Source organism: Cadophora gregata, assembly GCF_030347475.1.
Source record: "Cadophora gregata isolate MNR1 chromosome Unknown scaffold_9, whole genome shotgun sequence".
NCBI classification, from domain to species: domain Eukaryota; kingdom Fungi; phylum Ascomycota; class Leotiomycetes; order Helotiales; family Ploettnerulaceae; genus Cadophora; species Cadophora gregata.
In genome coordinates this window covers 1,868,910-1,896,720 of record NW_026695932.1, presented here as the reverse complement: position 1 = coordinate 1,896,720, position 27,811 = coordinate 1,868,910, and the positions used below count along the sequence as shown (strand labels likewise).

The window sequence follows — 27,811 nt, the reverse complement described above, 5'->3', positions numbered from 1 at the left end:
CATATTCTTATATGACGATGTAGCTTTTAGTTTAATTGAGTATGCTCTAAGCTTGGATCAAGTTCTCATTGGGAGACCCAGTCCAAGAAATTGCTCCTTCAAAAATCCTACTACCGCACCTCCTCCCCGCAATGCATTGAGACCCGGAGGAATCGCAACAGTTTTCAGACCTGGAATCAACGTCTTTGCAAGTTTCTGGACTTCTTCTTGCTGTGTGGTGTTCCATTGGCTTGAGCAGATCTGGAAATTGCCTATCAGTCAAGCTAATTTGAACTGAGAGAATGAGACATACAAGGACCTGTGGCAAAACAATTAGGGACTCCAAAATCGCCTTGACCCCAAAGATAGCTACGTGGAGCTTGTAAGCATCAATTATGCTTCAAAGAATGGCTACTTACAGTCCATGTTGGCGACATGGATCAAGTTGTACTCCATTCTAAGCTCCTGGGCTGCGAATCAGCGGTCTGTAGGTTCTCCAAAAAGACCTGTACTTACATCGACGAGGATAGCAACTAGCTCTTTGGCTCTTTGTGGAGTGTTATTTACGGAAACAATGTAGATAGGATGAACTTGAGTAGACATTCTGAAGATGGAAATTTCGACACCAAAAGGGTCGATGATATGGAATACTTACTTCTTTTCGATAAATACTTCTCCCCCTAGACATTAAACGCCACCCGTGCAGAAACGGACTACTCTCTATGCATCTCAGGCTTGTTATCACCGACCTTAAAGAGGTTGGCTCGACTCAAGAAAGCAAGCTTGTGGAGATTCTGTTGATAGAAACCCAACTGCGTATTTACCGGGCTTAATGCAAGTCCTCAAGAGTGAACTGGGATTGAAGCCCCAAATGGATGCAATGGCGTTCAAAGAGCACTATCGCCGATACAAATGAGAATTTAGCGAATCGTAGAGAGTTGGCCTGCAGCCCTGAGCTTTATCACAGCTTGATGAGTGTGTGGGATTACTAACCAGTCCAACCCAACGATGTACTGCGACTGCGGGAGTATTAACGCGAACAGTTGGATATAATCGGCATGTAACCCATCAACCCATAAGCTGTCTAATGTCCTCCGGAGGCCAGCGGACCTGAGCAAAGCTCAAGCATCGCTTAATACTCTGCAAAAACTTCCGAGTAACCTCATCTCCCATGACATGTCCCTTATCACTCTCATGCAACTTCTCTCGGGCACTTCGCTCGTGGATACCAACCATAGTGACTCCAATAGGCCACGCTGCTTTGCCAATACTGAGTCTCAGGTATCCATCATTTGCATCCACATAACGACGTTCTTGAGCTGCCTTGACAATCTCGACGATGGGTTCGAGGACACCTTCGTCAACGTCGCCTTTCTCGAATTTGCGGAATAACTACCAGGTATTAGTCTTGGATGTGTGAGGAGAGGGTTGGATCTTACGGGCGTCATGTTCTCCTTGCTCTGTGCCATAGCATTATATGCCGCCTTGCTTGCAAATGTATCTCGCTTTTCCTGCTCGAGCGCCGTTTCCCACTCTTTCAGAATCATGGTGAAGTATGAAGCCAGTTGCCTAAACAAGAACTTCCTCTCGGCTTCTCCTTTTGGCACAATGTTGACCTTCATATCTTTCTCCTCCACCAGCTCCAAAGATGTCGGAATAGGTCCAGTGGTCATAACGACTCCCAGCTTCCGAAACCTCCGCAGCCTCTGTTTATGACTCTCCCCAAACAAGGTGATGGGCTGGCCCATCTCCCTCAAGTTCTTCACAAGCTCCTCATCTTTGACATCATCAATCTCAACCTCCTCACTGGCTTCCTCGACCAACTCCGGCAGACCCAGCCTCTTCCTCCTTGCTCTCTCCTCTTCAGCCTCCTGTTCTTCTCTCCGTCGCCTAGATTCCTCTGCGAGTTTCCTACGCTTCTCCTCTCGTGCCTGCTTTGCCTCCGCCTCCTCTTCTTCTCTTTTGCGCTTCAGCTTCAGCTTCGCTTCTTTCTCTGCTTCCAAGGCTCGTTGTTCAGCAAGGTATTTTTGACGTCGTTCTTCCTCCAACTCGGCGCGCTTCAAGTATTTCTTGGATGGCTCGGGCTCTGAGGATGAGTTCGGGTTGGCTTTTGAAATCGCCTGGTTCATGAGTGCGGCAAAATCCATGGTTGCGGTGCTTGTCGACGAGAGGTTTATGGTGAGGCAAGATCAACACGGGAGGTTGTCGAACTGCGAAGCATTAAAGCTCCTTGTAATTGGTTGCGCTGACAGGCGACTTAACACAACCTATTCCCAGGTAGATGAAGAAAAATTCGAGAGCAGAGTATCTGCAGTTTGATACAGATCCTTAGATTTACTGTCTTAATTCGCTGTGCAGTATGCTTTCGGAGGTGAACTAATGACTGAATCAAACAACAAATTTCTTGGCGAGTTTGCATCTCGAACTTGACTTGACTGTAGAGCATTGCGAAGAGCCACTTGCGCCGAAGCTGCGAACACAACCTCAAGAACCCAGAATGCTCATATAAACGTCCCATACTTATCTAGTTCGATATTTCGTTGCCATGGCTTCTCCTCTGGCAAAAAGCGACCGCCAAACTACAACGCCATTTCACTTGAAGCTCTTCTACAGAAATGGGTCCTTCAACAGGTTAGTTCAGCCTTGTCCTCGAACTGGTGTGAAGCTGACAACGCGATCCAAGGCTTGATGAATTCTCTCTGAATTCCGAACTCCCTCCTCATGTCCAGATCTACACATGGCAATCATGCACCCTCCGCGAGCTCTCTCACCTACTCACATCTGCACTCCCATCTCTCCTCCCAGATCCAGCAATTGGCACGCGTCTTTCGTACCGGCTCATCTTTCCCGACACGCGCACTTCTAATCAAGCATCAGGGCCAGGACGATATATGACAAAAGACTTGGGCAGTGTGATCATTGGAGAAGGCGGTCCAGGAATTCTACCAGATGAGGAAGAGGCAGCTATTGTGAGGGGTGGGCAAATGGCGGGGCCACTTGGAGGAGAGCCGGAGAAGACGTTACAAGATGCTAGATTCGTGATTGGGGACTACATATGCTGTGCCATTACACCGCCCCCAGAGAACGGCGGTGCTGCACCTCCTCCATCGGGTCCTTCGCGGAGTGGCTTCGGCTCTAGCAGAGGTGATTATGGAGGACGAGGCGGAGGTATGGGTGCGCGAGAGAATGGATTTGGTGGTGGTTTTAGGGGAAGAGGTGGTCCTAGAGGGGGGGTGAATTTTGGTGGACAAGGCTTTGTTCCTAACGGAGAGTGGCGTAGAGGGGAGCAAGTACCAGATGGTCCTGGAGGGGGCAGAGGACGGGGATTCGGAGGAGTTTTTGGGGGCAGTAGAGGGGGCAGTAGAGGGGGCAGATGGTGAGCAATAAGGGAACAAACGATACCATTGTAGGGACTGGATTGATCTCTATATGAAGATTTGCGGTCATAAGGGCGTACGGCGTTACATATCGAAGCAATCAAAAGTCGTGAAAGATATGTGGAACTGTTTCGACTTCCATCATATCCGCTAAGCTTGCCGTGATAGATACTACTGAGATATTGAGGTCTCCGGACAAGAACGGAGGTTCTAATCACAAAGCATGCTTCGATAGACTTTCTAGTATTTGATCCATTCCGTTCCTATCATATGTACATCCCAAATCCTACGGTGACATCCTAGTACTCCACAATGGTATCTCCCCTCCGCTTGCCCCTCATGTCCCATTTGCCCTACTAGAATCAGCAATTGGACCCTCGTCAGTTCCTCCAAGCACACTTACGTCTGTCGTGTATGCCAAGTAGCCGATCAAGGCTGGGAAAGCAACGACGTAGGCAAAGGTAATTCTTGCAGTTCGTCCAGTCCATCTGAAATACTTGTGTCGATTGATCCACATGTCTAACTTGCATTAGTATGTATGTTATTGCCTGTTTCCACAGTTTCAAAAGGAGGGTTGGAAGCTGTGGTAGCTCTGGTATCGGGGGGTGGAAATGTGCGTACTGTTGTATTTGACCAACGCCGGGTCAAGCGCGATCGCTACAGAACATTGTCAGCTCTTGAAGTACAATTGGCTCTTGAATAAGCTTACGGTGATTGTGGTGGCCCGCCATGATGAGTGCTGTGGACGTCGCCGTCGATTGAATTGATGGGTTGAGATCTGGAGCTTCAAGACTGAGGTTCGAGGCTGGCTGGCTGGATGGAATAACAGTTTATCCGGGAGGGCAGTCGGCAGAGCAAAAGCGGGATGCACGGGATAGTGGATCCATCCCGTTTGCAGCGGCGGCTTGAGACAGCCTCGGCCTCGCAGACTCGTCATGTCGGAGAAATTCATATCTCCTTGCCTGGCTTGCTTTTCCTTTCTAAAAGCATCATTTTGTCTATAAATCAGTTATTCCTCACATAACTCCGTTTTTTGTATATATTCAACGCACCTCACGCTTGTGCACACACATACATACAGTCACCATGGCATCAGCAAACGCAACTTCTACGGAAAAGCCGAAAGTCATTTTATACTGGCTTGAACAGTCTCGTTCACAACGTATTCTTTGGCTGCTCGAGGAGTTGAAGGTTGAATATGAATTGAAAATATTTCACCGCCACCCCAAAACTCATCGTGCGTTATACCCTTGTTTATATTCCTTCCCGAAGCCCCCAGTCGAGGAAAGCTTGGCACTTCACAGAATTCTATTTCTTTCAGTACAGTACTTGTCATATTGTGACAGTCACCGCTAATCTTTATGAAGTGGCACCTCCCGAACTCAAGCAAGTCCACGCTCTTGGAAAGTCTCCAGTCATCTCTGTTCTCTCGCCTGGCGCGACTGAGCCTGTAATTATTGCTGAGAGTGGGTTCATTACCGAGTACTTGCTTGATCACTTCTCCGAAGGGACCAACTTGTTGCCTAAGAGGTACAAGGATGGCCAGGAAGGAAAGGTCGGTGGTGAGACCGAGGAATGGTTGAGATTCAAATTCTACATGCATTATGCAGAAGGCAGTCTTATGACTTTCATGCTGCTTGCTCTCGTATCTGGAGGTGAGTTCTGTTCCTCATTCCATGTGTCCACATTCCGAGGACCATATATGGACTAACATTATCTCGTCAGAAATCAAAAATTCACCCGTGCCTTTCTTCATCAAGCCGATCACTGGTGCTGTGTCAGGCAAAATAAACACCAATTTCCTGGACCCAAACTTCAAGACGCACTTCAGCTTCCTGGAATCACAACTCACTTCCTCTCCCAATGGAGGCAAGTATCTTTGCGGTCCGAACCTGACTGGTGCCGATATTCTTCTCAGCTTCCCACTGCTTGCCGGAAGAAGTCGAACTGGTTTGACGAAGGAGAAGTACCCGACGCTGTCTAGCTACATTGATATGCTTGAAACAGAACCAGGTTACAAGAAGTCGGTAGAAAAGATTGTTGAGATCGATGGGAAATTTGAGACAACACTTTAGTCTTTAAGAGGCAGGCCGACATCATTTCATCACATAGTCTTCGTATAAGGTTCTTGCGCTATTGGATTAACTGCACTGCTCTATTTTCTTGAATATTTTTGCTCACTTGTTGATGTGTCTCGGTAATCACAGCAGCAATTGGCTCGCATGATCTTCCATGGATTTGTAGTGGGATGACATCGCATGACAGTTGATCTTTTTTTTAAAAAAAAGAATCTGTGTTTGACACACAGCAATGGACAATCGACACCATTTCAGTAACGTTTAATACTCTGTCTGATTGCTATAAGGCCTTGCGTTCTCAACAGTGCTCTAATACTGGGCAATTTTGAGAAGTTGAAAGACTACTATTGGCTATTGTACATTCTAAGACAACTCTATGCTATGCATCAAGCGCTACTTTGTGCACTTTTCAACGCCCCGTCGCAATGCAATCGTCCATTCATAATTTCATTTTCACACGATGCCGCATCAGCTTCTCTTACCCTCTTTCAAAGCTTGCCCTCTTCTAAAGCGAAATAGAGTGGCTATGCAACGACTCAATTCGTTGCGCCACTTAGCCTGTTCCCCTTTCCGATACCCTTGGCCCTTCCCTTCTGGACTGCCTCTATGGCTCGTCCCACTGCATTCAAGTCTCCTAATAAAGTGACATGACCACGATCGCTCGATATCCGTCCACCATAAGCTGCTTTGTATCCCTCTGGTAACATAGCTTCCTTTGCTAAGCATACTCCATCGCCACTTGCAAATGCCAGATTATCATACACATCTGCGCAGGGAATGGAATCTCGACCATCAACCTTAGCTCCAGCACACGTCGGAATAGCTTTGCCATAGACTTCAAGAATGTTAGCGCTGAGAGACACAAACCACTAGGATCGAGATCTTGAGGGTCACGGGGGAGGAAGAGTACATACTTAATGCAAGAGGAGGGTAAACATTAACAGCAGCGTGCTTAGGATTGAAGTGTAGTTCTTGCTTGAATTGTTTTGTTTCTCTTAGTGTTCGTTCCAGGTATGCAATTGCCTTGTCGCGAGGAATGGTGACTGCCGTTGAGACGGACGAGTTCACGCTTTGACCTTTGCTAACTGGGTTGGACTTGCTGCCCATCCCGGCCAATTGCGGTGCCAAAGTTCGATCAGTGCCACCCTCCATGCCTCGGATGGCGTCTGCTGCGCGAGTGGTCTTACTATGGGGCGAATGTAATGGCGAGCATGGAACTGCGTCTGATTCAATGTCACTGTCCGTATTAGTAATATTGGGGGTCGACGACCCCGAGATCGATTTCTTATTGGGTAGGGGAAGATTCAGTAAGCTGCCAGGCATGTTGAGGAGCCCTCCCAAGGCACTTGAAGCTGGATTTTTTGGCGGTAACGGCGGGTCAGTACAGGGAGACCAACGATACTTGATCCAGTCGTCAATGCTGAAGAAGTCGACGGGATACTTTTCCTTGGTTTTGATGTCGATAAAGCATCCTCCGTCTTCAGGAAGCAAAACAAAACTCGTCCGAAGTGTGAAGTTTACTTGAGCGGTGAGAACTCGCGAACTCAGTAGGACTGCGTCTCCGTTTCTTAGAGGTCCCAGGATATTTACACAAGCTTGTGGCACGCCCGCGTAGATGACACCGGAGAACAGCTCTGGTCGATTGTTGACGACATGACGGGTGATGAGACCTCCCAGACTGAAGATAATAAGGGCGTTAGCAATCGCCAGGTCTGGATTGTTCTGGAAGACGGTGGGACTCCAGAATATTAGGAGTCCCTCTAGAGGAGGAAATAATAAATATCCCACAACCTACCTGTGAGCGATGACAAGCGCACCATGCTCAACGCCTGTAGGTGGACATTCGCCTAAATTATTTGACGGAAGCGTCTCAAGAAATCTCTGTAGTTGACGGCTTAGAAGATGAGGGCTTAGGCGCCAGTCATAGCCATAATCCCAAACTCGCAATCTTCCACTGCGGGCATTCTTACTCTCTGCCAAACGTTTGAAAAGACGCTTACTTATATCAACGGGTCCGATGTTCTGAAGCATACCGGACGGATAAATTGTCTCCTGCATACGATTTTCATCCTCAGGTTCGAGTCCAACCTCCAGATCTACTTTTCGAATATTTAACCCAACCTTCACAGGCACCCAAACCTGACGATGAGTCTTAATCGAGCGAAGGATCGAGCCTCGGTAGCCACCCATTATTACTACATCTCCTGTTAGATGTTCCATAGCTCGGTCCAGGTAGGTTGAATTTGGACCGTCCTGCGCGGTTCGAGCTGTCTCGAATGCTGATTCTGGCCTCGACACTGCTGCACCGACCAGTCCAGGTGCAACAGTAGGAGTGGCTATATTTTTTTTCTTGGCCAAAGTGCCTGGAAGAATGTCTGACGTGTAATTAGTCTCTGTTCTCCATTTGGCAGGAGTACTCGTGGTATTCAAAAAGTTCATGTTGAAACCAAAACTGGAGACACGAGGCATACTGGGCATACTGGGCATACTTGGCATGCTAGGCATACTCGGCATCTGAGGCATCCTGAAGCTGGACCGATCTTGCAGAGAATCTCTGATGGCTTTGACACGTGAATTGACTTGCTCCCTATGATTTTCGAAGCGAGTGTCGTCGCCCAAAGATGATGCTCGGGACAGAGAATGGTAGAGCAAGGAATCATCCGAGGTGGATCTACGGATAGTAGCGGGTCGTTCTTGTCCAGCTGGTGTCCTTTGTCTTGTAACTTGAGGACGAGCAGCTATGATTGGCTCGAATGTTCTCGCCCCGGGAGATAACATAGGAGATCCTGGGCCGAAAGAACTTGTTGATCGACCGGCAGTCGAGCGGGATGGTTCTCTTGGAAAGCTTAAAGAGCCTCCCGATCTAGGCTTCGTACTACCGCTTGAAGAAGACCCGAACATGTTTCCAACTTGAGCCATTGACGGGAGTCCTTTGGGTAAAAGCTTCCTCAATGCCTCCGCGCCACCTGACAGAGATCTCGTCCTCGAACTGTTGCCAGTAAAGACACCAGCCAGAGACGATTGCTGAGTAGCATCTTTGGGCTGGATAGCGAATTGCTTGGGTCCTGGATGCCATGGAGTCGGAAGAAGGGGCTCTTCGAAATTTGGCGATGGTAGATTTCCGAGTGATAGTCCCGCCATTGGTTTAGAAACTACAGATGTCTCTTGTTCAGAGGACACCGGCGCATCGATGACTCCATGCAGTCTTGGCGTCGAAGACTCCCCCGAGGAATCGTTTGCTGGAGGAGTCTCGACTTCGCTGGCAAAATAGCCATCTCCTTCCTCCAGTGCAGCTGCCCTTTCGATTGCTGGTGTCCTAGCAGATTTGAGGCGGGTGGCGACCCTGCTCATTGATAATTCAATAAGCGATTGAGCGTCCTCGTTTGACATAGGTGATACCGCCATGGCTTCTGTGTCTTCTTCTTCTTCTTCTTCTTCTTCGTAGTCATCAGAGGCTTCATAGAGGTGGTTCGTTGAAGAAGTGAGGACTGAAGGCTGAGGCTCAGGCCCAGCTGTTGCACTGCTGTCATCCTCCGATGTGACCGGACCGCCATTCCCGGAATCCGAAAGCATGTCGTGAGCCTGAAAGCGGGCACGAGTGAGGTGGAAGTCTACGTATGCGGTACGTGTCCACGCCTTACGAGTTACGAAGTTGCCAGAGGCAGAGTTTGTGTGGGATCTAAAACTTGGTGTTGGTGAGCAACCGGATGCCCGGGAACGAGATGGACCGATAGGGTTCTCAGCCACCTGTCTCTCATATTCTCGAGCTTGGGATGACTTACTGTATGTGTTGCTAGTACTATCTGTCATGTGCTTGACACAGCGTAATACTTCTGGATTGCCAAATCACGCAGTTCTTTGGGGATGTTCTGGCGGCGCAGCCTTCTTCACGATCATTAGGAGTACTCATACCCCAGGATCAGGACCGCAAGCGTACTTGTTGACGTCAACGCAGAACGTCCCTTCCAACATCGACTTCGCAACTTCGTGAACCTTTAGACTATACAAAGAAACATGATGCGACGCAAGCTTTTTGCACAGCAAGGCTGTGGCAGAGAAGAAAACCCATGCGAGACGGCTTAAATCGAACCTCGAGACATGGCAAGGCTGATATAAGTATTGGCGGTGCTGAAACCAAGGCCTCGGTCAGTGCCTTGCATTGCGCCAGTTCAAAGCACCAATCAGGCATTTTCATTTTTCGACATATGCTGGAATGGATTTTATGCGACAGCATTGATTTTTTTTAGACATCTTTTCCATCTGTATTCTTGGTAAGGGTTTCACGCCCCAGCTCGGTGTGATTCTCTGGCGTCTTCTGAGGACAATGCTGCTTAGATACCGTGTTTTGCGCCTTGCACGTCACGAATTATACGCACAATCGAAAGATCTGAATTTTGACGACAAGGGTTCTGATTGCTTGTGTCTTAACTCCGTAAAAGTCTTGCTGATATGTGAATGCAAGTAGGAAGTGTAGATAGGTATCATCGACAGAGCTAGTCAACTGAACCATGGCACACTTTAGGTATTTATTGCTCATACTCAGACTCGTTTGCTCAGTTCTTCACTCTGGACCGAGCTCTGAGCTCTGAGGTCTGAGCCAAAAATTAGTGAGCGCCTCAAGATTGTGTAAAGCATGTCGACAAGCTGGTTTCCACATCAGTCTGCCCTTCTGGACCTTACTTATCTAGCTAGGCACTGTACTTCCTGGTTTAGTTGCCGTACCTACCTAGGTACGCTACACTTCATACCTTCCAGAATGAACCACATGCACGTGAACCCGCCGCACCTTGTTCTGTTCCGCTCTTTCAAAGTCTCATCATCTCCGGCTTCCGCTGCATTAATATTCCCGTTTGGGTTATCCATGTTGCGCCGCCACTTTACCCAGTTTAGCCTGTTTCGAAGTTCAGACGCAGAGATGAGATGGCAGGCTACCCTGGGAGATCTGCGAACAACGCAATCTCAAGTCGTGGGACATCGAGTCGACTGAGTATTGAGCCGAACGATGGCGAAATTAGTCAAATTAGTTCCAAGTGCAATGCTACGAGTCACGGTAATGACTTTGCAAGTGCAACAGTATTGGATGTTCAGAAAATTGAATTTCGGACCGATTCATGCTAAAGCTACCTCAGGCGGAAGGATCGAATCATATCTCCTATTGTCGGACAAAATCTCGATTGATGCTTGACCCCAACCCAGTGTGCTAGAAGTACAGCCAAAACCATCTACGATCCAGAATTAAGAAATTACAGAGTATGTAATTCAGAGACCACAAGTCGTGCTCCAAATCTAAGGTATATAAACGCGCGAATCCCAATTTTCGTTAAGCCATAGCCTGAGCTCGAAGACCGGTTGAGTCAGGCTTCAAATGCAAGCGATGACTTATGCGAAGATGAAAGCAGCGAGACCAGCGAAGGCGACCACAACGATCGAGCCTTGGACGTTGGAAGCAGCTCCAGTGAAAGCAGTTGGGGTGGCAGTGGCAGCTGGGTAGGTGACGTTGTGGGGGTATGAGATGACACCTAGAAGAACGAGCGTCAGTTCAAAAATCTTGAAAGTTCCACCGAAATCGATTTCAACATACCAGTGGCAGATGGGGCTGGGCTGTAGGTCACAGCTGGGGCCGTAGGAGTAACAGTAACAGTTGAGTAAAGCACAGTAGGCACGCATGTGGAGATAGTGATGGTGCTCAGAACTGGCTTGGATGATGCGGGGTAAGATGGCACACCAATAGCGCTGGAAGTGGAGTACACTGGGACGGAGACAGAGGCAGAAGCAGTCTCAGCTGGGTAGGTAGCCGGGTAGGTTGGGACTGCAGGGCTAGATACGTTTGCGTAGGTGGTGGGGTAGACTGCTGGGGCAGAGCTGGATGCGGTCACGACCGGGTAAGAGGTGAGGGAGGTAACAGTAGACTTGGCAGGGCAGTCGGTGACAGTTGCGGCGCTATGGTACCGGTTAGCATTTGCGCTTTCCGAACAATGTAGCAAGATATCTTGCTCGAATAGAATATAGCATACCAGGAAGTGATTGTGACCTCCTCAGTCAAGTAAACGACGCTACCGGCGGAAGCAGCGGTGGCCATGAAGGCGGCGGCGGCGATGGAGAAACGCATTTTGATTTTGTTTGGTTGGTTGGGGGGAGTTTGGGAGGAGTTTTTGTGAGTTGCTGAAGAGCGGTATTATTGAGCTGGTTCTGTAAAAGAATGGACGACCGAAGTCAAAAGTATCAAGAAGATGATGTGAGTTGAAGATTGGCTGTTGGGCTGAGGAGAAAAGAAACAGACTCGAAGGGTGAGAAAGCTATATAAGAGTGTTTGGGGAGATTAAGCCCTCACTGGTCTTGCAAGGAAGAGCTTGCCTGTCACTTAATTTAGCCACCTATGCTGGGCCCCATGGTGATGGGGATGAAGATCGAAATGAAAGTAGTCCAATCCGACTCCAATCGGCGGTGGGTCGCACGGCGGCAATCCTGCAACGCCGGAGCAAAGCAAAGCAAAACAACTGAGGAGAGAGGAGAGAGGAGAGAGTCAGGAAAGGAGGTGATGTGATGACCAGTGCCTGCCTAAGCGAGATAGCTAGTCAGGGGCGGCGGGCGGTCGCAGCCACCCGGAGCGAAGAACAGGGCCGCTGTAGAAGCAGAAGCAGAAGTAGAAGAACCCTGGACACCTACTACTGTACTGTACGGAGAGATTGTGGCCGCCGAGATTGGGCACTTTTGCTGACATGACAGGGTGGCAGACGAGGGACCTCGAGCCACTAACGCAGGAACCACGCACGCTGCAAACTACTTGTACTCGTACTCCCCCGGCTGGCCACTCACAGGCTCACAGCAGCGCTGTCGCCCGTTATCATGATCATGATCCATCAGAGCCGACGATCAGGATGCCAGGATGCCAGGATGCCAGGATGCCTCAGATTCTCAGAAACACCCGCCAGCCAGCGGGCCAGGGCTAGCATGGGCAAGAGCATGAGCATGGGCAATCGGCATGGGCGTCGGCATGGCCAAGAGAAACATTAATTCATGGAAAGGAAACAAACTGGGTGGGCCAGGGCAATAATAATAGCAGTACTGTACTGGTGTAGTGAGGATGGCGGAGGAACCAGACCGCTGGCCCGTTTGTTGTGCTGTTGCTGTTGTAACCCCTGCGTATCCCATTATTATTCCATCTCATTTCATCTCATCTCATCTCATCTGCAGCCTGTGGGCCACTCCCGCCGGTGCGTGCCTGTTCTTGTCAGACACTATTCAGAGGCCAACATCGAGAAGCCTCAGCTGCAGTCTCCGTACCTTGGACTTGTTTGTCACTGCCTTAAGTTACCGGACTGGCTGTGGGTAGGGCATGCCAGTCTTTGCCAGTGCGTCCGATTCCAAGATCCGCTCCCCTTATCTTACATTTACCGTAGGGCACGCGCGGTCTGAGGGGCCAGCCGTGGAGACAGTGAGGAGACTGAGCCAGTGAGCAGTGAGCAGTGAGCACTGAGCACTGAGCACTAAGCACTGAGCAGGAGTGAGGACGAGGTTCACAGATTGACCCAGACTCCAAGCCACAAGAGGAAAGGAAAGACGGGACGCAAGAGATCTGCTGGGGCCCTGGCGCCGTGGGGACGTCAAATCTCGGCAAGGCAGGAACTGGCCCACCCTCTCTCTATTTCTATCTCTTCAGAGATTGCACCGCATCATCAGTTCTAGTTCCTGTAAATTAAATTACATGAAACTTATGGCCGATTTCATTCCTGTATTCGAAGTTCGGGGAGAGTGGACCGGGACTTTTGTGTGATGCGGAAATGCGATGCAGCCACAACGGGGCTTGTCGCTTTATCCAATATTCCATTGTTTCATTCCATTCCATTCCATTCCATTCCATCCAAGGCGGCCGGTCCGTCAAGCAACATCAAGCTCAGGCCAAGACGTCTCTTTTGAGGCGAATATTGGCTGGGTCCAGGCCGATGGACAATTACGCAGGCAAGATTGCCAAATCAGCATTTCATGGTGGCGATAAGTATGGGAGTGGCTGAGGAGAGTTGCGGTGGTCGGAGTGTGCTGTGGGGTGGGGGCACCGAGATTTGCCTGCCATGAGATCTGTTGATTGCCATATGATATGCATGAGCTTCTTCACTTCTGCTGGACTTTGACCTTGAAGTAGTTGAATCGGCTGTCTGCATCTGTTCTCTTGCAAAGTCACCGACATTATTGAACCCGACAAGAGACGAGATACGCCGTCTGGAAGCCGTGCAAATCCCGACCTTTACGATCCCGACCTTTACGAAGTTAATAGAATAGGTAAGGTATTCTGTAAGGTTCCTAGTCTGTTCCCCAGGTCCCTTCCTGCGGCGCTACTCGCTTACAATCACCGACTGTAGGTAGATTTAACTTGAAGGAGAAGGCAAGGCAGGTTTTGCCCGACCATGGAAGGGGCACTTTCCTGAAGGAATCCTTATTACCTTATCAATTGACCGTTTGTTGATTGTCCATGAACCGAACCGCTCATGACTTACAGTGCCAGTGCCCCTCCAGTGCCTGTCCAGCGGTTCTTGGAAGCCAGCCTTCGCCTTCAAGGTGACTGACTGCCTATGCGAATGCATGCAGACTTACACAGTGGAACCGACTACACCTCACAAGTACTGTAGTGCTCCTTTCATCATTTACGAGTCTCTTCTTCCGCAGGATTGCCATTTCCCCTCAAGTTGTCACTGTTCAAGCTCCTTTGCATTCTTTCCGTCTCCAAATTAATGGCCCGGAACTCATTCAAATATGTCCTCGCAACCCTTTAGATTTGCTATTACATCACACCGCCTGATGGAGGTGTCACCTCCACCATAAACATGCTTAACGTTCATCCTCGGTCAGAATACAACGTAGGGGACATCATTTCGCCATGGACGCTCGATCAATAACGACTCTCTCGATCATATTGCTGATACAACAATACTGCTCTCGGCCCCCCATTTCCATCATCAGCGTCAGAACACCCTCCGTTTAGCTACGAATAAGACTCGTGAGCCTAACATGTACCTGACCTATCTTCTCACTGTGCTAGGGTTTTAGATATGATGAAGTGGTAACTCGGTATTGATTTTCTACACAGGTTGATAAAGGCACATGGATCCAAGGACCAGTCAGCTCATTCAGTGGTTGGGCTGCACTGAATGGGCGGCTTGGATCTTGTGGTTGCAGGTGTGCAAGTGGGTGAAGCATAAGATCATTATTCGCCCACTTTCAGAGGTGTTGGGGAAGGAAATGCCACCTGTTGGTATCATCATCTCTGTGGAATTTAATGGTTTGTCTTGGGTACCTTCCGAGCGCTCAACTCACCGTGAAGGTTAACTAATGTTGATTCATGCTTTTATGCCACCCAGAAGTTGACGATATGAGAATTTCGCATTCCAAATGACTTCTTCAACATATACAGCACACTTTGATGGCACCGCGCAACTCGGGATACTAATTCAAGATAGCATTTGACTCATCTGCTATGTGTACATTGTGCCATTGAATCCTGCTCCGGCATTGGATCTGCTTTCTCCGGGATAGCTTACATTCGTCGCCATCGTGCCATTTTGGTCAGCCTTTGTATCAGAAGATCTGGCAGTTGCCAGAACGGCAACTTGCATGTCACAAAGGTTCCACTTCCACAGCGTTGCCGGTACTTGGGCTGCAATTGCTTGAGCTCATAATGGACAAGCGCCACTAGGTCTGGGTGCATGCTGAATTTTCAGTTCGAGACTATCCGAAAATAATTTCCTGATGATTGGTAAGGTAATGAGGCCTCGAAAAAGGGCCGCAGTGCAGGTTACGGCATCATATCACCAACCAACGCTTCGTGATCTGCCTCGCCAACTCAAGATTACCCGCTGTTGTATACATAAGCTGCAGGTTATAAGCAGTATCAACAACAATGTCCTCACGCATGGACCGTGGCGTTCCGTGGGAAACTTCATCCAGTACTTTCTGGTAGTATGGAAGAGCTAAGTGTGGGAGGCCAAGCATGTGATAGGCTCTGGCCATATTATAATGAGCTTCTTGTCGCTCTTCAAGGTGCTTGGAATTTTTGCGGGTTTCATAGTAGGCAAGCATGAATGTTGTGCCTTGGAGAACGCTGTACTGTCTGTTTTCGGTTTGCCGCTTCAGGCAGTCGGAGATATAAGCGAGACCTATCATGAGGTTGATGACTGCATTTTGGGGATCAAGTGCATAGCACCGGAAAAAGTAATCTGTAGCTCTGATTAGAGGATTCCATTGCTGGCAGCGATGCTTTAGCTTACTGAGAGCCAGCGAGTAACTATTACTGGAGTACAGAATATAGCCGTACATCATCAGCAGATTGATATCCATGTCTGTATTGACAATGGGGCGGCCATGTTCATCCACGGCAAAATAGGACCCTTTCTCTGTGATCTTCTTCTTGCCTTCTTCGTCAACCAAGGAATAATCCATCAGTTTGATCTGTCGAAGGATGTATTTTTGCATTGGGCCGCCGCAGTACCACGAGAGGGGCGAGTGAACCACTCTTGCAAGCGCAGAAGTCAAACGATAAGAGTCGGTCGTGAACTGAAATTTCTTCGTGAAGTGTTTGGAGGCGTCTAAAGCGGTGCGTTCGTCATTTGCAAAAATGCTACACACTTGTATCGCGTCAATGTGCCTGTTATGAGGACGAATGGAGAAAAACTTACTGCACATGCAGAGATGTATGACGAAGGTGTCATCCTGTGAATGCGACCATACGATCGAGTCGGCGGCTGCTTGACACGTCGCATACGCTTTCTTCAAATCGCCCTTCCGTGCATGGAACATTGCGAATTCCATGAAGAAGTCTAACCATGTGGCAAATGGGATGCCTCGATATTTGTCGGAAACTTCGAACTGAGATTCAATGCTGCCTTCAAGGCCCGCAGTAACGTCTGTAAGTGCCAGTCAGCATGGCTTTACCAAGGACGAAATTTTTATACCATACCTTTATCGTTGGACAATCGCTCTGCCATGGCACTCAAGTCCTCAGTTAATGATGCATAGCCCTCCACAAAATTTGCTTTGCTGTACCCTGTAAATCTAACATATTTTTCCCACGGATAGAAAGCCTTGAACCGCTTGAAGTCATTTATAAGCTCTTCTGTCGCCTCCATCCATTTGGCTGTGGCTCCTGGATCACCCGCTCTCATGAGATCTCTGTTCTTCTCCGCGGTCTTGAACTCCTCTTGCAGGCGCTGTGCTTTTAGTATTGCATAGCCATAACCCCATCTATCCTTGACACTGGAATCCTCTGGCTTTTTTCGCCCTTTAGTTTTTCTTACCACTGCAGGCTGCAGGAAAGACTCTGCTCCCGACTCTTCTAAGGCCCGAATGGTTTCACTGGTTGGAAGCTTTGGATTTTGGCGCCGAAATCCTTCGGGGAGAAGTGCGGTGTTCCTGTTGAGCAATACGATTTCGTTGATCATATTAAATGCACTTTGCTTATCTCCTAGAGCATCGTAGATTCTTGCCAGTGCCGATCGAGACTCCACGTCATCCGCATCAAGTGCTGCAGCTAGATGGTACTCCTCGGCTTCGCTAAGCGATCCTAACTCATGTGCGCATTTGCCCATGCTATTCAGCATTTTTGTGTCGACTATCTCAGGAACTTGTCTTAGAGGCTTGTAGAAAACCAAGGCTTCCTCATAATAAGTAGCTTCAAACAAGGAATCTGCCACTTCACGGAAAAGCTGCGGATATTCAACAACCCGTTGCTGTCCACGTTCGTCGTGTGGATCCAGATAAGAAAAGTGCAACTATGCTGTGTCAGAAAGGGCAAATCACGCCTTAGGAGTCACTGACCATTGCCTCCTCAAAGTGACCAAGGTTCAATCGATTGATCCCAAGCCTAACTCGAAGTTCGAGAATCAGACTGGCACCATAAGTTGACAAAGGATAGCTGAGAGGATTGAATTCTAAGATCTCCTTCCTCCTGGAGTCATCAACATCCCATTCGCAATCGTTGTCAGTGACATCGTCCCAGAAAACCTCGTCTTCCCGACCCAAAAGCCAACGAGAAATTGATCTGATCTCCTTGATCGCCTCCTCCCACCGATCATCGTACTCGAGGAGTGAGACGTATAGTACCGTGTCTTCCCATGAGAACTGAGCACCGGTCTCATCAGGAACTGACCGTAGGTGAGAAATCGTCTTTTGGTACTGGCCAATGCCATCAGTAGCTAAGCCGTATTCAAAGCAAGCATTCGCGAGCTCTCTGAGAACCTCTCTGTCATGAGGCCGAAGCTTGAGCGCTTTGTTGAAATCTGATACTGCCACCTGGTACTTGCCCCGGATGAAATTGAGTCTGGCTTTCTTGATGCGAGGTTCATAAGAGTTGGGGATCTGCCTGAGAGCAAAAGATAGACATTGGCTTGCAGTGGGATAGAACGATTCCTTAGCATTTCCTGTGCGCTCTAGGCAATAATTCGCCGCTGTCATCCACGCTTCCAAGTGTTTTGGTCGAAGATGCGCGGCATAGAACAGTGCATTGGCAGCTTTGGCTAATTTCCCCTCATCATCCCAGATAGTGGCCAGCAAGATCCATGCTTGGTAGGTCTCGGCATTGATACGAATGACGTCCAAAGCAACTTCAACGGCACGTTCGAAATCCCCTGCCATCCAATGGTTGTTGGCCTCCCCCATTCTCTTGGCAACATCGGGGGCCATTGGGGCGGCCTTTCGTGGACCTCTTTTGGTACCTGTTCCAGGACCTCTAGGGCCTAACCATCGTCTTTTCTTTCGAGGCGGTTGACCATCCTCTCCTTCGCCCATGGCTGATATCCGTTCATCGTTATCATCTTCACTCCCGTCATCGTCGTCGTCATCTTCGACTTCGTCGTCAAGATCTCGCATCCCGAGCATGCTTTGGCGCGTCAAAGTGGGAACTTTCCTTCTGAACGAAGGCTTCTTGGATTGCAGAATATTCCTCTCGAAGTTCATCAAGGCTGTAGGACGAATCATGATATCTGGTCGCTCGGCATCTCCATGCTCCTCGTCAGAATTCACATCGCTACAAACTGCTCAGTATATGCTCGCTTCGGAGAGGGAGCTATTAAACGTACCCAGCTCCTCCCATAAAAATGGTATCTTCGGGCTCCGGATCACCTTCTGGGGTCCTCTCCCTATCGTCTTCATTCCCTCCTTCATAGCTCGGATGTTGGTCTCCTTGAGCGTCAACTTTTGCTCGGCCATGATCCGCTGTATCCTCCGCCGGAGCATTCTGGTTTGGACTTTTGTAGATTGGTTCGTATCGGAGGTGAGAATCGGCCGAAGATGTCGGATTCTTCAACCAAGCTGACTGGATAGCGAAATAATCAGGCTGCCATGCCTTACCTTGTCCATTCTGTTGGCTCATCTTTGGGCTCACTTGCTGGTTTTGGTGTGTCACCCCAGTCGTCTGCCGTCATGAACGAGTTGCGCGTGAAAGAGAGGCCGCACCACTTAGATCCACCCACAAATTCTCTGCAATTCATACGCACTCAAGTAGTTGGTGAGTAGTAGCTGCACATCCTCGCATGGCGAGAGGGTGAAGTTATTTTGCTCTGGATTGAAGGTCGCCTGCAATTGACGAGGCGAAATTAGAGCCTCGCGCTCGCGACCCAGACCGCAAGGCTAAGGTAGTGGGGTCAACTTTCTGGGCAATGTGATTGGATTGGAAGCCAAGACACACCTGAGGTACCTTACTCACTTATAGATAGCTCGGCACCTCTTGCGATTCATTGTCATGGGCTCTGGACATTCAAGTGCATACGGAAGTATGCATAGAGGGGCTTAGACAGCAAATAGTAAGTGAACGCTTCGGCTTTGGAAATACCAAATAGGTAGGATTGCCCAAGGAAGGGCTCGTGATTCAATGTCACTGCTAGGGTACATGCTGTAAGACTTTGACGTTTTACCACAAATACATTCATAATATTCCATGAAAACCTGATGATTACCCGTTTCCAATGTCCTTGCTCAAGCCGCGAAGAGCATCTTGGACCATGCAAATCATTCTAGTATATCATGCAACATGTTACAGGGGCGTATGTATATGTAGGCATACCAGCGCCATATCCTGTCGATGTTTGCATATCCTCTATTTCACAGCACAACCTGTAACCCAACGATTTTCCCAATGTTTCGACGATTTACTGACAGCCAACATCACGCAAGTTTTCCCTCCGCCTTGGCTTCTATTTATTTATTAGCATCGAATGGCATACGGTTATAAAGCATTATTCTTACCCTTGACTTGCTCGAAGACCTTCAGCATCTTTCTCCGGGCACCGAGAGCATTCACGCCTCTCTCCTCCAAAGCCTTCTCATCCAACTCCACTAGCTCAGTCCAGTTCATATCCTTGAGATTTTCAGTATACTTATGGAGTCTCAAACTTCTCAGCCAGCTGGGGATGTCTTGAAGCAAGCTGGGGTCAGTTGGATCCTCCGGAGGTTTCGAGCTACCACGTCTACCGCGTGGAGATCTACCCCTATTCATATCACTGTGATCGGAAACGTAGCCCTCATGCCCTCCACCCATACCGAAAGTGCCAACATTAAGAGATCCCATGCCGTTATTCATGAGCGGCGAAGTGCCGTCATAAGCCGCGAGGAAACCATTATTCTGAGGCGAAGCAAAGCCCATCTGGCCGAAACCACCACCTTGCATCGCCAAACCTGGCGAACTGGGTCGAGATCGTCGGCCGAAAGCGGCGTTTTGCTGAGCTTGAAGTGCAATGATCTGTTCTCTTGATAGGACTTGACCATGCTCGTTGATCATAACAACATTGGCACCTGGCATGTTGCTCTGAAGACCTGGGGAGAGGGGACCCTGTCCGCCATCATTCGACCTAGCACGGCGATACTTGCGAACGTCATCTAAAGCGAATCGGTTGTTGACTGTTGAGAGAGCAGCCAACTTCATAGCAGTAGCATTTGCAACCATGTCAGCCTGTGACGAACCACCCTGGTTGAAACTCGGAACCATTGGAGTGTTGACCATCGAAGCCCAGTTACCATTCCCGGCGTTGTAAGGGGAAAGAAGCGGCATATCTTGCCCCTGGTTGTCTGGAGCAGAGATCGTCGTGTTTTGTAAATTAGTGTTTCCCGTGATCTTGCCTCCAGAAGGCGAACGAAGAGCAGCGGATGGAGCTGGTTGCATGAATTGGCCCATAGGTGGTTGTCCGGACGAAGACTTGGGCCTAGAAGCCTGGTCGTTGCTACGAGAACCCCATGGGGAAGGTGGAACTCCACTGTTGTCACCATCGGCTGGGGCAGAGATTGTAGGTGCTGTGAGGGACGATCGAGGGTCATAGGCAGCACTGTTCCGGTTGGACGATGGTGGAGCGCCAGTTTGCTGGGTGAATTTCGCCTTTTCGGTAGCAATAGCGGCTGCAGCATCAGGGAACATAGCGTTGATTGTAGATGGGTCAAGTCCAGAATGTCTTTTCGCAGCGGGAGTTGGGGGAGGTCGGGTCAAAGAGTTCCTCGAGCCATCAACACTGAGCTTGCCCATAGCGTCGCTGAGGCGGTTCGACATAGGATCTATTCATGATGTTAGCTACGACTCGGCTTGAAAGGGTCAGTATTAACCTTTGTCAAAGTTTGCAGGGGACAGAACTCCCGACATTGGATGATTTTTCCCCATTTGCTGCAGGACCTGGATGAAGAAGCGGATTTGGACTTGAGTTGTCTGTTGAAGGAGAGCATAAAGAGCAGCAGTACGTTCAGCTTCGCTCAGCACTCGGAACCACTGCTCGATGGCGCTCAACTCATCCTTGAAGTCTTGATCAAGAGTTGCAGCGGCCATCTCCTCTAATGTGGTTTCATACTGGTCAATGTCCGCAATCCACTGTTGAGCTATCTTGTCTGACGCATCATTGTCTCCTCCTTGTCCCTGGCCTTGTTGAGTTCCATAGAAGTCTGACGATGGTCGGATTGGTCTCGAGGAAGGAGCGGCAGAGAAGGCAGCCATGTCTGCAGATGCACGAAGATGATGGTTGTTAGAACCTATGGCACCAGTGCGTGGAGGTCGAAGGGAGGAGCTGTTCGACTCGACAGGAGTGCTGTTTCTATTGCCCACGGCAGACATATTGAGCATGATAGCGCTGAAGCTGTGGAAGCTGGAGAAGCTGATGCTGTGTAGAAAGGTGAGTTCAGAGAAAGGTGTCTCGGGAATTTCTGAAACGAGGCTTCAGATCTAACGCGGTGTCAAGTGTCAGTGCACCGGCGAGGAATTAAACAGCACTCGGGGCAGTTTGCGGCCTGTGGATGCGGCGTTTCGTAACGAGGGTATCAAGGACCCCGATCAATGCATCCAAGAATAGTGACTGCAAAAGTAAAGGAGCGGCGTATGGGGGTTGTAGATCCAATTCGATCTCGCGGGAAATAAAGCAGCCTGCTGCAGGTGTCTGGTGGGGAAGCTGTCAGCTTCAGGAGGTCAACTCAGCTTGGTGAAGAGTAAAGTGGGTTCAGAGTCGGGCTCCGTCGGAAAGGCTGCGGACAAGTTGACAGGACAATCCAAGGGTGAGCGACTTACAGCAGAATGGAATGAAGGGGATGCGTCTAGCGATAGAACTGGGTTGATGTCGTGTGTGAGGCTTTGAGATTGCAAAAGAATGGGCTGTCTTTTAGTAGATAGCCTAGGAAGGTCGATGCTGTAAGCCGTCCTTGTCCTAAAGTGAAACTGAAGGGTGACCGGATTCGAGGCTAGTTTCTTTGTTCAGCCCTGATTATTCTATGCCAAACAATCAATCACTACCAGTGCTATTGGTAAATTTCAAAGTCATGGAACGGCTGTCTTCAATATGCTCAGGCAAGTCTCGTCCTCGGTCTCGGTGTCGCCATTGTAAACTTTCCGCGGAAGTTCGGATCATAAAGGCGTCGTCCACCAGCCTTACTGTCGTATGGGGTCCCCAGCATACGGTTGGGAACAGACAAGGAGGACGTATCAATGCAGTTGTTACCTTAGTGTGAAGATCTCGTGGGATAATATGTCATTGTATCAGGAAGACCGCAGAAAGGCCATCAATTCATATGTTTTTGGATTACATTTTATCTCCCAAGGTCGCATGTGTAACTGGCCTGAGGACTCAGCGATGCATGCAAACCAAGCACACCAAATCGGAATTCCGGCCAGGCGCTGAGCCGCGCAGATATGCGAGTCTCAGGTGAAGAAGAAATCCGACATAACACTCTTGCCCGTAGGAGATGTGGCGAGCCTTTGGTGCATCCCGTCGTAGAATCCTATGTAGTAATCGAAACTTCCCAGGCTATAGTTGCCTACATTTGTCTGTACCCAGAAGACTCCTCACTCGTATTTGCGTCTCACTAAAAGCCGCCTTTGTCAGTAATAAGCTTGACGAACGCCTGCCACTTGGCTGCAGCAAAAATTCGACGCATTTCCCAACGAGCCCACAAGTAATATATGTAACCCAATCTTCATGCACCATTGCCTCATGGAAGTATGGAGGAAGAGGTGTTTGGTAATGAAGGGGTTTGGAAGATGATCTTGCCACGAAGATAAAAACCTTCAGCTGAGGAACATTGAAAGAGTTCTTAAAGCTGTACACACAGATGGCTGTTATTCTGTACTCTCTCATCGCTCACGCTTCACCGCGGTATGGGTAGGATATGGGGTATAGTAAAAGAGGCGACTGTCGAAGAATGTCGTGGTTTGGTACGATATTGCTCATGCTGATTCGTGAGTCTGATCTACCCGCCCTGAGCACCTTGTTGCTCATGTCGATTCGCCCCAAAGTACAATGCGACCTTGCCAATGCGATTCCACAGCCAAATCCCGTAAAGAAAGAACCTTCGTTATGAAATTCATGCCGTCTCCCGCTTTCCCTCCTTCAACTCCTTCTATGTTATTCGTAAGTATGGTTCGATGCTGCGCGCGCAGATATGTAAACGTACCAAGGCCTTCATTGTTCCGTGCAGAGCATGTCTGTGGTTTCTTCGGAACTTGGGGTCGGTACCCTTCAGTGATGGATATCTCGAGGTCTTTGGCTTCTTGATACCATTGCGGTGGGCCTTCTTGGACTGGTTATGTTGACTGCTATTCTTAGACTCTATCAGGTAATCAGTAAAGATCAAGTCGAGAAAAGTGAACTCCTGATTCAAGGTCGACACCGTCCGTCCATCTTCACGAGCTGGAAGCAATGCTACGGAACTGCTAGCAATTTTGTCGACGGCGCTCGCAGATCGAACTTAATCGATTTGGAAGACTGGGATAACTTACTCGCCATTGTGCCGGTTCTCAAGGAGTTGACTCGAGGTTTGGTTGTAGTGTCGTGAAGTTGAGAGTCGGACGTTGAATTGGCTGATTTGCAGCAGTGTGCGGATGCCGTGCTTAGCGAGACAAGTGGACCAGAAAAGTTCCAGCTGCTGATGTTCACGTGCGGTCACGTGAGATGAATTCACACTTCTCATCACCTAGAGGTACCTAGGTACGTCACTACCTATGTACGTTTCCTTGCTCATGGTTATATGCTCACAAATATGCTGTTCATTCCTTCTCTAGTTGACCTCAATGTTCCTAGTTGGATTTAGACCTTGCACGGCGAGTGGCTGCATGCTCGCAGGTACTTGCTAGCTAGGGCCCTAGCTCAGTCCTAGCCACCCAACATGGACTCACATACGGAGGCTGTCTTACAAAGCTTGCTCTGCTGGCTGTGGGTATTTCTTCAAAGTTAGCAAAATTACCAAAGTTACCAACGTAACCAATGCTAGTGGCTGATTTTGGACAAGTGTCATTCTGAAAAATCGGTCTACAACGAGCTATCCCCTATCAGAAGTTTGTGCAGTACAAGTATCGGATGAAAGTTTATTATTTTAGCACTGGTCCCTTCCTGTTCAAAAAGCGCCATTGAAATAGTAGTAATGATCGAGGGCATGAGTGTCATAGAAATTTATTAAACCCTCAGAAAGCCTGCAGAGGTGAGTGAAATCGGAGAATATCCTCTACTTTGTGTGAAAATAGTTTTTCAGAGATATAAGGAACGCTTAATCTCATAAATACTGAGAGCATCTTATATCCTTCATTGAATGATTATTTACAAGTTTGTACAGGTTCCCTCCAGCTAGCTAGAAGGCTTTGGAGTAGCATTCACGTCGTAAGCGACACGTTTGTTGACACCACACGTCAACCGAGCTGCCATCCTGAAGAAGAGACTCAGGCTCTACTGCCAGTAATCGCATCTTCAAACATACTTATATCTTTAGTAGATATGCTTTTAATCCAAGACAGAGTGTGGGCGGAACGATATGGGCTGCACTTAGCAGATCTTATTCCAAAGAGGCACTGGCTTCCAGTATACAGACCGGGATAATCTCGCCACTTCAGCTTCACTGTCTTCGGATTTGCAATCACTTCGAAGGCTTCCCAACCACATCAGTAGAGTTTCCTGTACTTTGATTCAGTGTCGTGACTTTTCTCCTTCGCAAGTAGAGATACTGAAGAACTTGCTCCCTAGTACCTTCGCAAATCTGAAATCAGGGTCACGGTACCGTTCTACATTTTCAAATGTGACTACAAAGGCTACTGGATTCTACAAAAGTAGAAAAAAGTCAAGATCAGAGCCATTACCTGCTCTGGGAAAACAGAATTGAGAAATGCTGCAGATTTGTAACAAAGCATTGAAAGTAAATTTATCAGAGCAATTCCATGCACTGGCAAAAGAAGGTGAGAGGAGTGAATGCCTCCAAAGCGTCAACAATAAATAAATTACCAGAGCCATTTCTCTGCATTTGCCAATCTAGAGCGTGCCTATAATACACAATGTCATCTGGTGACCCTTCATACTCACATCTTCTTTAACGAATTCTTTGAGACGAGGTCTACCAAGCACCGGTGGCATCCGAAGACACTTGACATAGGTGAATTCCTGTCACCCACACAGGAAATCAATATTTTAGAGCTCATTCCGAGACTGGATCTGCGATACCAGAGGCCACGGCACCATCTTCACCCTGGTGAGGAAGGCTGCGTTTTTTTAGTATAATACACCAACCATGCCTGAATGCAGTTGTTACTGACCTGACAGCTCTTGACAAGCATAATTATGACTTTGGAGGAGATTCATTCTACTTGCCTGGTAGTTGACAATGAAGCATTCAAAGCCCAGTTGTATTAAAAGCTCAATATACGTCTCCAGCACTGATATGATATACCCATGCTGATGTACGGAACCATTGATGGAAGAAATATATAAACAGCAAGCAAACCCATCCACAGATCCCAAACACAACTCACTCAAATATCGAGTCATGAATTCGTACATACTTCCTTCTCCTATCGCACCTATCTACAAAACTCCAGGCCAGCTCTATCAACCAAGAAGCAAGCCTACCCAGACCAGCCCGGAAACCAGCCAAATAGCCATAAAGAAACCCGCTCTAAACGTCTAGCTTCTACTTTGTGACCAAAGGCAGCGTCTCTTTTGCCTTTGCTGCTGCCATATCTGCAACCTTTTTGAGCTTCTCATCCCGGATCTTCCGCATGTAGCGGAATAGAATGATAAACATGAGTTCCATGCTGATATAAGTTAGTGGTCGTCTTTCTTGGATTCAAGCTGTTGCTTACCGTTCCTTGGTCATCATGAGAAGACCTTGCACCAAGAGACCCTTTGTGATCTGAGGGGCAATTCCCTTAAAGAGTCCTAATAGACCTTCATTCTGAATAATAAATTGCATGACTTCAATAAAGCTCTTGAATGGCTTCCCCTGCCTGGATGGCGGTGGCTTTGACTGAAGCCCAACCTTGGCAACGATCAGAGGTTGTGTGGCAATGGTTGCAAGAGATTTGGACATGGCTCCCAGTACTAGATAAACAGTTAGCGGGCTTCTATAGATCACCTCAAGTCCACTTACGGAAGGCCTCCGCTGGTCTCAAATTCAGCTTTCCAGGAAACATAATTTCTCTCAGTCTCTGGTATGCGCCATATGTAATAGCGGGGTTGACCACCAGCACCAAACTAGCCTTCAGCCCTCTCCAAAGCCCCGACAATCCATCTTCACTATTAATCACATCCTTGGCCGTATCGATCATTCCCTTCCTCTCACCCTTCTTCTGCGTCTGTTGACGGGTAGTCACCACTGCCACCGGGATCGTAAACACCTGTGCAACAGCACCTGCAACCGCACCGAGAGACAGCTCGACTATTGTGCTTGGAGGGGTCGGTAGTTTCTGCTGTGCGAGGTACAGCGTCCGGACGACCGAATACCAGTAGAAGTATGCAAAATTTGTAGATGCAACACCGATGAGAGCACCGTTCATTCCATTATAGAGCCCCATGATCCCATCATCTGCTACTATCTTCGAGATCGCATCCCAGGTTGAAGTATAATGAACATCATCGCTGGCAGTCACAATATCGGTGGGCTTTCGTTTCTCCTGAACTTGAAGACGGGTCTTAACTCTGAAATGGGTGACGTATTAGCTACTGGACTTCTATCTCACAGAGTCGCAGACACAGAAGCAAGGTTTGGAGCTCTTTCAGCTGAGATGATGCCAAACTTACATGTCCAAGGGATACACCATAGCATTGGCAATAACGGCACCTGTGGCCCCAGCAACTGCCAGACCCCACGGAGGAATCACTGCTTCCTTCGACTGTCCAGCCATTTTGGTTTGCGGAAAGAGGAATCTCGACGCTGATTTCCTCGACGCTGGGAGAGATTCAACCTTCCCTGGCTGCCGGGTAGCTGAAGCCGAGATATCGCCTCAGGTGAGGGGTGTTTTGGCTGTTCAAAATTGCGGTAGCATGTGGATTTGAGGATATACAAGGTGCACAGAAAGAAGAGCAAGAAAGCGCCAATTCGAAAAATCGTGTATCAGCAAAAATGGGAGTTGGCGAAGGAGAAAGGCATGAGAGTTAAGGCCGGAAGCATCACGGCTTGATACCGAAGGATGTTGCGAACCTCGGCTGTGACGCATGGATACTGTACACCGGCGTGGGCGTGGCTGGAGGCGGCACCGACGCAATGAGGTGCAGGCGTGCGCTGTGGGGCTGCAGCTGGCCCCACGAGACAGTAAGGTAGGTATTTATCAATTTCCAGGCTGCTATCAGATGGTTGCATTGCCTTGACTGTACCATCAACCGTGGAGAGTCGATGTTTCTTTGCTTTTCCACGCCTTCTACATTGATAGACTGGAGGTATTGTACAGACATACCTTGGTAGAAGAAGCCTGGCATCCCGAGTCCTGTCATGTCCGTCCCCAGATGTTGAGCAACGCCTGCAGTTGTGACCATCGTTGTTTGCATGTGCAGCCGTGATCCAGATTCCGCCTAAGACGCTATCACCCTCTTATGTCTAAGGTACGTCTACTTTCTTTCTTGCGTCGATCACTCGAACATATGAGGGACGAGACCCCCAACATACTTCAAATTACCT

The 27,811-nt window shown here is 48.7% G+C and overlaps 11 protein-coding genes across 11 annotated transcripts; 2 read left to right on the top strand and 9 right to left on the bottom strand.

The window, feature by feature from the left end:
* Positions 1-57: 57 nt before the first annotated feature.
* ONS95_014882 (uncharacterized protein) lies at positions 58-582 on the bottom strand (the record flags this gene model as incomplete). Its single annotated transcript, XM_058508563.1, has 4 exons — positions 58-240; positions 293-348; positions 399-444; positions 496-582. The coding sequence occupies 4 exons, from the start codon at positions 580-582 to the stop codon at positions 58-60; spliced, it is 372 nt and encodes a 123-aa protein (XP_058356250.1).
* A 465-nt stretch (positions 583-1,047) lies between these two features.
* On the bottom strand, positions 1,048-2,126 carry PRP18 (mRNA splicing protein prp18; the record flags this gene model as incomplete). The annotated part of the gene is made up of 2 exons (XM_058508562.1): positions 1,048-1,371; positions 1,419-2,126. The coding sequence occupies 2 exons, from the start codon at positions 2,124-2,126 to the stop codon at positions 1,048-1,050; spliced, it is 1,032 nt and encodes a 343-aa protein (XP_058356249.1).
* A 398-nt stretch (positions 2,127-2,524) lies between these two features.
* On the top strand, positions 2,525-3,359 carry ONS95_014880 (uncharacterized protein; the record flags this gene model as incomplete). The annotated part of the gene is made up of 2 exons (XM_058508561.1): positions 2,525-2,610; positions 2,663-3,359. 2 exons carry the CDS (start codon positions 2,525-2,527, stop codon positions 3,357-3,359), a joined length of 783 nt encoding a protein of 260 aa, XP_058356248.1.
* Positions 3,360-3,596: 237 nt separating this feature from the next.
* ONS95_014879 (uncharacterized protein) lies at positions 3,597-4,137 on the bottom strand. Its single transcript, XM_058508560.1, has 4 exons — positions 4,066-4,137; positions 3,978-4,013; positions 3,760-3,875; positions 3,597-3,709 (listed from the first exon to the last, which is right to left on the bottom strand). The coding sequence occupies exons 1-4, from the start codon at positions 4,085-4,087 to the stop codon at positions 3,656-3,658; spliced, it is 228 nt and encodes a 75-aa protein (XP_058356247.1). The 5' UTR covers positions 4,088-4,137; the 3' UTR covers positions 3,597-3,655.
* A 32-nt stretch (positions 4,138-4,169) lies between these two features.
* Positions 4,170-5,831, top strand: ONS95_014878 (uncharacterized protein). Its single transcript, XM_058508559.1, has 3 exons — positions 4,170-4,593; positions 4,724-5,011; positions 5,082-5,831. The coding sequence occupies exons 1-3, from the start codon at positions 4,443-4,445 to the stop codon at positions 5,429-5,431; spliced, it is 789 nt and encodes a 262-aa protein (XP_058356246.1). The 5' UTR covers positions 4,170-4,442; the 3' UTR covers positions 5,432-5,831.
* Positions 5,832-5,970: 139 nt separating this feature from the next.
* On the bottom strand, positions 5,971-9,007 carry ONS95_014877 (uncharacterized protein; the record flags this gene model as incomplete). The annotated part of the gene is made up of 3 exons (XM_058508558.1): positions 5,971-6,269; positions 6,349-7,112; positions 7,230-9,007. 3 exons carry the CDS (start codon positions 9,005-9,007, stop codon positions 5,971-5,973), a joined length of 2,841 nt encoding a protein of 946 aa, XP_058356245.1.
* Positions 9,008-10,813: 1,806 nt separating this feature from the next.
* On the bottom strand, positions 10,814-11,543 carry ONS95_014876 (uncharacterized protein; the record flags this gene model as incomplete). The annotated part of the gene is made up of 3 exons (XM_058508557.1): positions 10,814-10,953; positions 11,016-11,374; positions 11,449-11,543. The coding sequence occupies 3 exons, from the start codon at positions 11,541-11,543 to the stop codon at positions 10,814-10,816; spliced, it is 594 nt and encodes a 197-aa protein (XP_058356244.1).
* Positions 11,544-15,229: 3,686 nt separating this feature from the next.
* TFC4 (transcription factor TFIIIC subunit tfc4) lies at positions 15,230-18,791 on the bottom strand (the record flags this gene model as incomplete). The annotated part of the gene is made up of 6 exons (XM_058508556.1): positions 15,230-15,642; positions 15,694-16,050; positions 16,102-16,329; positions 16,383-17,193; positions 17,240-18,446; positions 18,499-18,791. 6 exons carry the CDS (start codon positions 18,789-18,791, stop codon positions 15,230-15,232), a joined length of 3,309 nt encoding a protein of 1,102 aa, XP_058356243.1.
* Positions 18,792-19,582: 791 nt separating this feature from the next.
* On the bottom strand, positions 19,583-21,515 carry VTS1 (Flap-structured DNA-binding and RNA-binding protein; the record flags this gene model as incomplete). Its single annotated transcript, XM_058508555.1, has 3 exons — positions 19,583-19,611; positions 19,664-20,959; positions 21,008-21,515. The coding sequence occupies 3 exons, from the start codon at positions 21,513-21,515 to the stop codon at positions 19,583-19,585; spliced, it is 1,833 nt and encodes a 610-aa protein (XP_058356242.1).
* Positions 21,516-23,242: 1,727 nt separating this feature from the next.
* Positions 23,243-23,664, bottom strand: RPL29 (60S ribosomal protein L29; the record flags this gene model as incomplete). The annotated part of the gene is made up of 3 exons (XM_058508554.1): positions 23,243-23,278; positions 23,333-23,487; positions 23,658-23,664. 3 exons carry the CDS (start codon positions 23,662-23,664, stop codon positions 23,243-23,245), a joined length of 198 nt encoding a protein of 65 aa, XP_058356241.1.
* A 2,164-nt stretch (positions 23,665-25,828) lies between these two features.
* Positions 25,829-27,041, bottom strand: ANT1 (ADP/ATP carrier protein; the record flags this gene model as incomplete). The annotated part of the gene is made up of 4 exons (XM_058508553.1): positions 25,829-25,952; positions 26,001-26,238; positions 26,288-26,835; positions 26,938-27,041. The coding sequence occupies 4 exons, from the start codon at positions 27,039-27,041 to the stop codon at positions 25,829-25,831; spliced, it is 1,014 nt and encodes a 337-aa protein (XP_058356240.1).
* Positions 27,042-27,811: the final 770 nt, after the last annotated feature.